General features: G+C 42.5%; 2 protein-coding genes across 3 annotated transcripts in view; one reads left to right on the forward strand and one right to left on the reverse strand.

Moving 5' to 3' along the window:
• LOC149321770 (proton-coupled amino acid transporter 1-like) overlaps positions 1–12,411 on the reverse strand; it is a 112,155-nt gene that overhangs the window by 39,418 nt on the left and 60,326 nt on the right. The window lies entirely within an intron of this gene.
• Positions 1,453–7,433, forward strand: LOC149321771 (melatonin receptor type 1A-like). 2 transcript variants are annotated; one of them, XM_089502125.1, is made up of 2 exons: positions 1,453–1,815; positions 6,385–7,433. In XM_089502125.1, exons 1-2 carry the CDS (start codon positions 1,632–1,634, stop codon positions 7,161–7,163), a joined length of 963 nt encoding a protein of 320 aa, XP_089358251.1. In that variant the 5' UTR covers positions 1,453–1,631; the 3' UTR covers positions 7,164–7,433. The 2 variants fall into 2 exon arrangements, with proteins under 2 accessions (XP_089358251.1, XP_089358312.1); XM_089502186.1 differs by lacking the exon at positions 1,453–1,815 and adding an exon at positions 5,181–5,243.

The raw sequence follows: 12,411 nt of genomic DNA on the forward strand, positions 1-12,411 counted from the left end.
GAAAAAGGAAAGTCCTCTTCTGCTCTTCTGCATTTGTCTGCAGCCACAGAACACAGCACACAGCATCGAAGAATGTCGGAAAACTAGGCTCTGTGTGCAGACATCAACGAATTAAATATGAGGGATCTGTAGGATTAATGTGGGTTTCTGTCCAAGCTAAAGATTCTTGGTTCTTGCTGAAAAACAACAGAAGATGTGAGCCCTTGCCCCCAGTATGGTCAGCTCCTGACCAAAGTTGCAGACAAGTACTGCCCTCATACCTATGCAGAATAGTCACACCAACTTGGGGGCAGTGGCTTTAATGGGATTCACTCTTATTTACTACTACTGCTATTATTACTATTATCAACAACAACAACTTATATGCCGCCTTTCTCCCAATATATGGACTCAAGGCTACTACTACAATTATGCTGCCTTTCCATTTCGAAAAGCATCCGCATGGCTCCCAATCCAAACGATAGGCGCACACAGTTTAAAGCAGTCACAACCATTATTTTTTAAATAATAATAATGATAATAATAATAATAATAATAATAAGGTTAAAAATAAACCATGGCAGCCAGGGCCAGGTCCGGGAAAAGGAGGACGCTGCTGAGGAGAAGGCGCTGCCATGGAGGGAAGGAAGGGAGGCTCCCCAAAACTCTGCTAGAAGTCTCACTCCAGGCTTCTTCTAGTCCAGCTTCTAATGGGGGAGCTTTAGGGAGTCTTCCCGGACAGGAGACTGGAATGGAGGACGGGCTCCCGGGGAAGGAGGCCCTGCAAATGGGGGGCCTTCCAGGAAAGAAGAAGGGGGGCAAAGGACTAGGAGGGATGGCTTCCAGGGAAGGAGGCGGCGCTCAGAGAGAAGAAGGCACTGCCGCCCGCCAGCTGCAAGGCTGCCAAGGCCATCAGCCCATGCCTGGGAGGGAATGGGAAGAAGCCCTGCTGCTGGAGAGGAGGGCAGGCCCCTCTCCTCCTCCTCCTCCTCCTCCTCCAGGGTCCCTCCTCCGGAGCTTCTCCAGCCCCGTCCCTGGCTTGGAAGGTGGCGGCGCCCTCTCCGCATCTCCAGCCTCAGGGACCTTTCCCGCTCCTCCTTCCTTTCCGCTTCAGTTCCTCTTGCCATCATCATCATCATCATCTTCCTCCTCCTCCTCCTTCAAGTCCTTTCCGACTTCGGGCAGCCCTAAGGCGACCCTGTCCCTGGGTGTCCTTGGCAGGTTCCTTCAGAGGGGGCTGAGAGAGTGGGACTGTCCCCAAGTCCCCCGGTGAGTCCTCCTAGCCCAGCAGGGATTCGAACCCGGGTCTCCGGAGCCCTAGTCCGACGCTCAAGGCCCTCATGCCACATTGGCATCACTGAGGAGGAAAGAGATGCTCAAGGGAGAGGAGCCCAGAGCACCACCAGCTTCTTAAGGAACTTCTCCTGCGAAGCCACACTTTGGCTGCTGGCACCGAAAGAGGAGGAGGAGGAGGAGGAGGAGGAGGAGGATATGCCTCCTTTGCCCAGGCTGCTGCTGGAGGACTCCTCTTGGCTTTGGGCTGATCCTGGGAACTGTCCTTTTGGCACCAAAGTGCCTCTTTGTAGAGCTTGGCCTCGATTGACCTAAGCGAGCCCTTCTTGTTTTGGAGAGCGCCATCTCCATAGGCAGGAATGGAAGAGGCAGGGTTGTCGCAGAAGAACCAGTCCGCTGCTGTGGGAAAAGGAGAAGGCCTTTATCCTATTTGGGTGCTGAGCTTCCTTGCCCTCATCCTCATCCTCACGACAGCTGTGGACATCTTGGGCAACCTCCTGGTGATCTTGTCAGTCTACAAGAACAAGAAGTTGAGGAAAGCAGGTAATGGCACGTGTGGCTGGCCAAAGGAAGCCTCCTTCACCTCCAGGACCAGCTCACGCCCTTTTTCTATTTGGCAACCTCCACGGTTACATCAAAATATCATTTGATTGGCAAGAAGCTACCTCCATGGCGTTCCTTCCCTGAGGAATGGTTGCTGAGAGTCATCCATCTCGAGATTTAGCAGAAAGAGAAAATGGGATTGGGAACAATCACTAGCCTCTCCTGAAGTGATCTTGGAGTAGAAGGAAGTCCTCCTCCACCCCAAATACATTCTGAAATGTTGTAGTTAATCCCAGCTAGGATAGTCCTAGGGAATCATAGAATCACAAAATCATAGAGTTGGAAGAGACCACCAGGGCCATCCAGCCCAACCCTCCTGCCATGCAGGGCAATCAGCCCCTGGAAACTTTTAGGTATGAGCCAAGAAACTTGCCACTCCGATGGGAGAACTTGTTGATAGTTCATTTGCAAATGAAATAAATGGATGGGAACTTTGACATTTGGGGTTTGAAATTAGATGTTCTAGAAGTGTTACTGTCTTGTTGCTTTATTGGTTCAGTGCAGTTGAAGAGCAGCAGGGTTGCAGTAGAGTCTGTGGAGGGTGAGCAAAATGGTGAAAGGTCTGTAAAGCATGGTTCAGGGGCTGACGTAAGTCAACATTTAGATAAATCTTTGATCAGTCTAGTTAGGACTAAGCATAGGATTGACACCTATATGGCGAATGGTGGTGGGGTATGACATTTTGAAGTATGGGCACTCATTACAACAATTCTGGTAGCCACACCCCAAGGAAGGAGTCCAAAAATGCAGTTTTATTGAACTACAGTGGGCCCTTCCCTTACACAGGGGACTTTTTCCAGCACAGTTTTCAGCATATGCTGAAAGCTGCGTATGTTGCGCCTTGCGTGTGATGCAGGCGCACTGTATATGTCCTCAGACATCTGCGTTTTGACAGAAGCAGGCTGTGGTGTTTGCCTGTGTCCCTTTAAAATGCTGAAGAGATGGTGTGAGTGGGGTGAGCCTGAGTGGAAGGAGAAAGGAGAGGACCCAAGTTAGGTTTTTTTTAAAAAAAAAATAACTTTCATATTTCAAAATTTAATCATTCTTTTAAAACTTTGTCACATTTTACCAAATTTTCACTTTTTAGCCACATGACACTATGCATATGTAAATACATTTAGGTGATGTGTATGAAGTTGTAATTTAAAGGTATAATTTTAATTTTGTTAGTCATTTATGTCACAACTATCATTAGATTCAGTGATATGTGTGAATTATGATTTCATGAGTAACATTAGTACAAAAAACAGTACTAAAGATTCTGTATGGTGTGGCAGGGGAGGAGGTCAGTGGCGGGAGTGACACCACAAGTTACCTTATCGAGTGATACTAAACCTAGTGATGCCACTGGTGTTTGTATTAGCATGTACAAACATGCATGTATGAAACAGTACCCTCCAAAGTAGTGATATGTAGCATAATACTCAGGTTAAGACCACTTGACAGGAATAGAACAATGTGCTGACCAAGCCATCCAAAAGAACTTTCCATTACCACAGGAATAACTCATCACAATCTATTGCTAGAACTCACTCCCCCCACCTAAATTGGATTGTTAGTCTCAATCTCAGCAGCCCCACTGAATCAGTGGAATTTACGTACTAATTTACAAGTGGCTGGCATTCTGTTAGTGGCATACACAAGCATAAGTCAACTTGGGAGAAAAGAGTTAAAAACTCATTAGCTTCACATTAGCAACTACAACAACATATAGTGCAAATTACTCATCGCAGATCTTTTTATTATACCTGGTTTTGCCCTCAGCGGCACAGAGTACAGCCACAAAAGGTTTGAGTGGAGAATTTCAGCCCAATAACCTGTGGAGCATCTATCAGAGTTAAAAAGAGTTATTGGTCTGCTTCAGAAGTTCCAAATCAATTTAGATTAAGACTGTGATGCATTCGAGAAAGCAGCTTGGCCTCTTATACTTCTGGGACCACTTCACAGTAAAAGATCAAGTCTCTCTGTGTGTGTGCTTTATGTTAATCTGATTATAATATTTACAGGATAACTATACTATAGTGAAACATTATAGTGAATCATTTCAGTCTGATGACAGTTTTAAAAAATTATCTGTAATACCTGTGTGTGTGTGTGTGTGTGTGTGTGTGTGTGTGTGTGTGGTGTGCACACATGTCAATTTAGGATAACACTTGATACATTTAACAAAGTAGATCATTAGCTAGTAAGATGCCACAAAAGTCTTTCACTGTTTTAATTTGTGACAAATAGTTACTGACTTTCTTCATATTCTATGTCTCATTCATGGAAGATAAGGATGTCAATTGGCTACTGGTGAATATATGCTTATCTTCAGGTATAGAGAGGCACCAGACATCTGAGAGCAATCCCTTATTGTCCTCGTGTCCTGCTTGATTTCTGTTACCAAAAGCAGCTGGTTGGCTATTTGTGCAAAATAAGGACCAGTGTAGTACAGAGCATTGAATTAAGAAACTGAAAGACCAGGGTTCAGATCCTGGCTTGGCCATGAAACCCACTGAGTAACCTTGGGCAAGTCATACTCTCTCAGCCTCAGATGATGGCAATGGCAACCCCCCTCTGAAGAAACTTGCCTTGAAAACTCTCTGATAGGTTGACCTTAGGGTCGCCATAATTCAGAAATGACTTAAAGGCACACAACAACAACAAAATATTTATGTATTTATTTGTTTGTTTGTTTTGTTATGACCTAATAGGGCTTTCCTTATGACATGAGATGCCTTTCAAAGGATTTCTTACTTTCTGATTACAAAGGGTTTTTTCCCTTGCAGAGCAGTGTAGTAGAGTCCTAAGGCTTGTGGGATCAAGTTTTGTTTTTTGTATAGAATCCTGAGATCTACTCACTGGAGCCTGGGGCAAAATACATATCCTTTGAATTAAATGTTTCTGAACCCAGAGGTTTTTTTTAAGTACCAGAACTCAATGTAGTTTACAGTTCTTCCACTCAAAAATCCATTTATGGTTATCCAAAGCATTCATTTAACATCATGCTGAACAGAGGCAGTTGTATTTTTTTTAAAAAAATTAAACCATTGGGAGTCCTTGCCAGTTCTACTAAATATCAACCACAATTGCATCTTTTACACATCCAGTTCTAGAAAACCAGATCTTTAAAGATATTGCAGGTTTGCCTTGAAGTGGTCATAAAAATGCAAACACTGGAAATGAGTTGGAAAACCTTTGGCCCTCCAGATGGTTTGGCTGGCAACATAGTCAAAGGTGTTGGATTATGGAGATTGTAAACCAAAACATCTAGAGATTTCCTATCATGTACTACATGAAGATAGGCGAAGAGCACTGGTAAAGATTCATATGGACTGTGATGCGTAAAGCACAGTGGAGAATCTGTAAGGATCTGCAAGGGATTGGTGAGTCATTAACTTTTCTGCATATTTTCTAGACATCTGGTCCATGTATGATTAATTGCAAGAGAGTAGAAGTCAAGATGAACCAGCCATTGCTCTGAACATCTAATGGGAGTGACAGTCCTCTTTTTGCTTATCCAATTTTGACAATGACAACAGATTATTTTAATTGTTTTTAATTTTTTATTTAAATTTTTGAAATTGATTTTATCCATGAGCCACCTTGGGCCCCTTTCCATGAGAAAGGTGGCATATAAATAAAATAATAACACTATGCAATACTATCTCAAGCACACTTCAGCATAAGCTCTCAGAGGAGTTTGAATTCATCATATTGTCAAGTAGAAAACTCAATTGAAGGTTTTTTTAGCCTGAGGACATAGCTGGTGCTGCAGCCTTCTTTTGCATTCTCTGTTTCTTTGATTTCTTCTTCTTTCCCCCTTCTTCTCTCCCTCCCAAATGCTTGACCAGGGAGGGTGTTCAGAACAAACAGCCAATCAGTCCTTTGAAATTTGCTGTGAGCCTTTTCTGCTAAGAGTAATTTGGGAATAAACATATGAGATTCTGTGGCTCCTATTTTTGTTAGCCTGTCAGTAGACAACAAGTGGCAAACAACTTGAAAACTTGCAGGGTTTCTAATGCAAAGTAGCAAAAGATACAGTATGTATGAATGCTTCATAGACAAGAAATGTAGTCAAAGAAATACACAGAATAATAAACTCTGGGATTTCTGAGTGAATCTGAATCAGATCCAGTATCTGGATCAGTAAGCCCATTCTGTCCCTTCTAGGTTATTTATTGGTTTTACATATTTACAGCTTGTCTCAAATCCCTTGGAAACTAGCTGCTGCCCTAGAGATTTTCTGCAGAATAGATCTTTCAGTTCCACTACATTTCACAGGTTAAGTTCCACCACATCTCACAGTGACATTCACTGGGGAGTGTCATAATGAGTTCCTGCATTGAAGTCAAATCACCCACTTACCTGAGACATAGGCAAGAAGTTATTCCATAACACGTAGCCAAAAACAGGGTGATTGGGTTTGCTTTGTTTTGTTGAATGGGGGACAAATTAACTGCTTTTTTTAAATAAAAAAATGTTAACATTTCAAATGTATCTAACTCATAGGTTTTTATATTCTAGGCAATGCCTTTGTGGTCAGCCTGGCTGTTGCAGACTTACTGGTGGCACTATACCCCTACCCACTAGCCCTGATTGCCATTTTCCATAATGACTGGGTTATGGGCTACCTCCACTGTCAGGTGAGTGGATTCCTGATGGGCATGAGCGTCATAGGCTCCATTTTCAACATCACTGGCATTGCTATCAACCGCTACTGCTACATCTGCCACAGCCTGAAGTACGACAGGCTCTTCTCCCTCAGCAACACACTATGTTATGTGGGGCTTGTTTGGGCCCTTACCTTGCTGGCCATCATGCCAAATCTCTTTGTGGACTCCCTGAAATATGACCCCCGGGTGTATTCTTGCACTTTTGCCCAGTCTGTCAGTTCGCTCTATACTATCATGGTGGTAATCGTCCATTTCTTCTTGCCCATCACCATCGTCAGCTACTGTTATCTCAGGATCTGGATCCTTGTGCTCCAGGTGCGGCGGCGAGTCAAGCCAGATGTCCGGCCCAAAATAAAACCCCATGACTTCCGGAATTTCCTGACCATGTTTATGGTCTTTGTCCTCTTTGCTGTCTGCTGGGCACCACTCAACTTCATTGGCTTTGTAGTGGCACTGAAGCCAGCATTGGATTCTTCCATACCAGCATGGCTCTTCACAGCAAGCTACTTTATGGCATACTTTAACAGCTGCTTGAACGCTGTGATTTATGGAGCACTGAATCACAATTTTAGGAAGGAGTACAAGAGAATCATTCTGACTCTGTGCCAGCTGGCTTGTAGGGTGGATTAAAAGAAATCCACTGAATTCAATTGGGATTTGAACACATAAAGCAGGACAAAGTTTACAAGAGTCCTTCAGTGATCATAGGAGGTGAACTGAGAACACAGTTCTTTATAACAAAGTGTTAAATGGCTTGTTGTGGTTTGTTCTCTGAAAGCAATGAGGTTTGAGAGCCCCACTTTAGAGCATAACTGGCACAGCAAACCATGACTTCTTATCAGTAAAATCACACTGGTAACACAGCTGAGCCAAGTAATTTGTATCAAGTGATGTATTTTATTTATTGCATGAACTGCTTTCCAGCCTTTCATGATTTTCTGTACTTGCGTTCCAAAAGTCCCACTGAGTTTGAGATTGCCTCTCAGAAGCTATCTGATATTCCCCAAATAGGTTTTGTTGACGGCAGTCCAGGGACTGTGGCAAGGATAACTCTGATCATTGTACATATTGCAATGCATGTGTCATGCATTGCAATAGGTGGATTTCACATCTTGTGCTCTTTCTCTCTCTGACTCCAGTCAAGAAGATAATATGCACAAAGGTGCAAGTATGTGTGCATGTGTGTGCATGCACATGTACACACATACATGTTCACAGAAAAGCTCATTGGCTGAGAAATTAAAAACTGGAGTAATCTATTTCCCAAAGAGCTGTAGTACTTTAACACATTTCGGACAACATGGACTATCATGAAATATAATCCATCAGATACATAAACTGCTATCTTAAATTTCAGGTATACATCTAGTAGATTTGGTTGGGATTGTACACATAAGGCAAGATGGAAATTACATGTAGAAAATGCTGGATGTGACAATTACATTAACAATATCCATTCCCCAAACTGTTATTGTCCCTATGTGTGCCTCTGTGAATCCCAGGGTAAATATGTAGCATTGCACTTCTCCTGTGTGCTGCCCCTAAAGAAGAAAATAATTCAGACTTCCCTTCCAAAAATATTCATTCACCTATATCATTCACTTTAGCTATCATTGTTTTTTGGTTTACAGATGCTAAAGTGAGTTCAATCCAGAAAAAAACAACAACACGAGAATGGCTGTGTGAAACTCACTGGAAGAGCAAATTTCAGGTTGCATATTGGAAAAGTAGATATGCATTACCATTTGAGAAGTCATTATGGCTGTTCCAGTCAGTTTGCCTAGTCAGCCACCATGCTTGTTCTCTCACAAGGTTTCTCCCTGGAAAAAGAGGCAGAACCCTTTGATGCCCGCATGGACGTTTGCCCTGCCTTGGTTATGACAAAGGGAAGAAGGACACTTCCTCCACATAATCTTGCTCTGGATGAGAAGGAAGATTTTATTTCTAGCTCAGGCACAAAATTGACTGTACCCTTCCAGCCCTCAAATTGACCCCCACCATCACTCTACCAAGAAGGGCCAAATTAGTCATGGAGCAAAGTGGAGTAAGGACAGCCATGGCTGCAATATAATATTTCTGATTTTTCATAGCCTACATTTGGACACAGACATTTGGGAGTGGGGTAGGAATAAATAAGACTACAGTGTCTGCATACCAAGGGAATCTGGAAACTGTAGGCTTAAAAAAAAGAGCTACTTTCCTAAACTCTGTATTTCTGTGTGAAGTCGAAGGCTTTCATGGCTAGCATCCACAGTTTTTTGTGGGTTTTTTCGGGCTATGTGGCCATGTTCTAGAAGAGTTTATTCCTGATGTTTTGCCAGCATCTGTGGCTGGCATCTTCTCTGAATTTCTGTATTTCCTATACTCTCTATAACAGCAGTCTACACCAAGCACAACCAAGAACATACAAGAAGGTTTTCCAAGGTGGCAGAAGCTCTTGGGTTTAGTCTCAAGTCTCTATTGCTTTCTGTGCCATGAAGAACCCTAAACTAGCTCTTAAAAATTGTGTGGAGAGGTTGAGGGAAGATAACAGTATAATGAATCACAGAGCCAGTAAAACAAAATAAAATCATTTGCTTTTTAGGAGAGCATCTCAGTGCTTTTAACATCTACTTCCAGAAGACTTATATGTGAATACTATTGGCATGAATGGCCAACAAAAATAAAAAATGAAAGTAGCCAAAAGACAAACTATATTAAAGCCATGGGTATATTAGCAGTTACATGGGTGGAATAAGAGTGTAATAGAATACAGAACTATGCACATTGTGACTCTAGCTATAAACATTTGAAGAGTTATATGAGGTGATACAGGTCTGTCAGGCAGCTAATCTGAAATGTGAAAGCAATCCATCCTTTCAAGCAATACAGGTTGCTATCAGATGAAACTTGTACTGTGCTAACACCGTTTTATGCCTCTGTTTTTACAGGTTGAGAGAACATTGGCTTCAACTCATAACTCTCCCATGTTTTCCCACTACCTCTTTATACAAAATATTGTTAAGGAGGAAAAGACATAATGGTTGCACAGCCTCAACTGACTGTTAGTAATTCCATCTGAAAGTACCCAAGGGTTACCTAGGTTTCCTTTTGCAAGAAAGTGAGAAGACATATCTCACCACACAAGAAAATGTGCAGTTTTTAAAAGTGCATTAGCATCGTGCTTTTCGTTCCAAAAGCAAGAGATCCTGGAGTGATTTTTTAAAAGTTTGCTTTCACCTACATCTTTCCTTCCCTTTCCTTGCCTCATTGACAACTGCATTGCTTTTTGTTTTGTTTTTACTGAGAGAAACAAAACAAAAACACAATTTGTGCCTTCACCTTTCTTTGAAAATATTCAAGATGGCTAATGAGTTAAAAACAAATTGTTGGCTACATGTGGTCTCTTCATGAGCAAGCTTGGGGTTGGAAAAAGCAAAAGAGATGGTGGTGGAGGTGGAGGCAAGTGTAAACATGTTTACAGTTCTGAAGAAATATGCTAGATCAGGTTGTTAAGTCTCAGTACACAAAGCACATCAAGGTGAAGATTTGGAACAATTTGGATTTTATGCAACCACATGCCAATGTTCCTTATAGACACAGAAGTACCAATATTTTCAGCACTTGCCATAGGCTTTGACAATCTCCACACCAATTAAGATGTTTTTATGGGTGGCAGTAATAGTAGGTCAGGCAATCCTGTTTTAATAATAAAATTTATTTCTATTTCCTGCCTCTCCCTGCGGATCGAGGCAGGATTACAGCAGTCAGCAAATTTCAACAATAAAAACATATCAAATAGATAGCATAAAAATATACATTACTATCAATACAATACAGTTGGTTGACTCTCTGTAAAACATGGAAGGCCATGGTCTGCCATGCTTAGTTCCACGTAACACCCCTTCCCTGACTGCATATTGGAGCTCAGTTTCAAGACATAAATTGATTTTTAATAATTACCAATGATTGGAACCATGGACTGAAGGTTTGCATCATGGAAAGGCTGGGAATCATGCAAGCCTATGGATGTTGTTGGATAGGAAGCCCTAGTAATCTAATGATGGAGAATTAAGTTTACATTCAGCAACATCAGGGCTGCATGATTCTCATTCCTCCATTAATATAACCAGGTGCAAAGAAGGACAAAACCCCTGTACCTCAAACTGCAATGCAAAAATTGTAGCTGATGGAGTTTGTCATGAAGGTTTATCCAAAATCAGCAAGAACTTCAAGCCTGGGAGGAAAATGCTGTGATCATTCCACTTTTAGCACAAAGTACATTAATTACCATGTGAAGAAAGTTTTTCTTTGCAATTAAAAAAATAGCCCTCTTTATTCTCACAGCTGTTTCACGATCTGGGCACTAAAAATATTTTCAATACAAACAAGGGCATTAAGAGGAATTTGGCACTAGGCTCTGGATCCTTTGATCATCAGAAAGGCAGAAAACTCTTATCTAAATATCCAACATCAGCTAAAAACAAATGATTAACTGGGAGCCAAGAAGGACTTGGGAGTTTAAGACAACACAAATTAACATTTTTCAGAAACCACTGGCTTGGGATGCCAAAACTGAAATACATTTGTGTGGACTGAATTTGAGAGCATGTAGAATAAGCCTATCTTTCCAAGAAGCTTATGATTTAAACCAAGCATCCATCAATTAACTTGACACCCCTTATAGCAGTTCTGAGATTTTCAGCACTGTTATGGCTGCAATCCTTCCTATCCATCATTAACTGTGAGTAAACTAAACTGAATACAGTGGCAATTCTACTTTTGTTCAATTGCTCAAGTGAATTTCAACTTATGGTAACCTGAGGCAGATCTATCATGGGGTTTTCTTGGCAGAATTTGTTCAAATGGGGTTTGCCTTTGCCTCGCTCTGAGGCTGAAGAGTGTGGATTTTCATGGCCAAGTAGGGATTTGAACACTGATCAGAGAACCAGTGTAGTACAGTATAGTGATTTGAGCATCAGACTGTGACTCTGCAGAGCAGGGTTTGAATATCTGCTTGGCCATGAAAATCGTCTGGATGACCTTGGGCAAGTCACACTCTCTCAGCCTCAGAGCATGGCAAAGGCAAACCTCCTCCGTAGAAACATGCTAAGAAAACCCTATGATACGTTCACATTAGGGTTGACACAGGTTGGAAACAACTTCAAAGCACACAACACACACACAGGAGATTATCGCACTGCGTTCTGAGAACGTTCCATATCATCACGTGATGAGACCGTTCCTGGAACGGATATTACCGCATTAGCAATCAAAACGTGATGAGAACGTGATCAGAACGGCAGTTTACCGCACTGCGATTCCTTTTTCTTGAAACCGTTCTCAGAACGGTTTGCTATAGCGCATGCGTATTAGATCTTGTGGGCGGTGTACCAATGACGTCGCCACTCGGTGGTTGTTTTTAACCGGAAGTCGTCCGGTGACTTCCTTGTGGGGTGTAAAGATGGCGTCGGAGAAAGCATGGTTTGATCTTGTGAGCATGGTAGAGAAAGAAGAAGAGCGAAGAAGGAGAAGAATGAGTCGCATTGCTCAATCACTGGTCCTCATTTCGCGCCGGAGGGCTGCTCTGAGTAAGATTGCAGTCATGGCTGCCAGCGGCAATCTTGATATATCCAGTTGTCTGGCATGGATGGCGACCTGGCCTCGCATCCCACGTTGGTGGCAGCAACCCCGGGAGCGGACCAACTGGTGGAGTGACGAAGTCCTCCAGAGATGGGATAACGACATGTGGGTTTCTAACTTCCGCATGTCTAAAGAAACCCTTTTTGATCTGGCCAGCATCTTGAGACCAGAGCTGGAGCGTGGGGAGTCTAGATTCCGGAGTCCTATCCCGGTGGAGAAGAGAGTGGCCCTGACTATTTGGTGGCTCTCAAGCCCT

This window comes from Sceloporus occidentalis, unplaced genomic scaffold (assembly GCF_023333645.1).
Source record: "Sceloporus occidentalis isolate IW3139 unplaced genomic scaffold, rSceOcc1.0.p SCAF_1, whole genome shotgun sequence".
Lineage (NCBI taxonomy): Eukaryota > Metazoa > Chordata > Lepidosauria > Squamata > Phrynosomatidae > Sceloporus > Sceloporus occidentalis.

Coding starts and splice junctions, on each gene's coding strand:
- LOC149321771 (XM_089502125.1), top strand. CDS start 1,632: ATGGAAGAGGCAGGGTTGTCGCAGAAGAACCAGTCCGCTGCTGTGGGA. Junction 1,816..6,384: donor CAAGAAGTTGAGGAAAGCAG/GTAATGGCACGT, acceptor TTTATATTCTAG/GCAATGCCTTTGTGGTCAGC.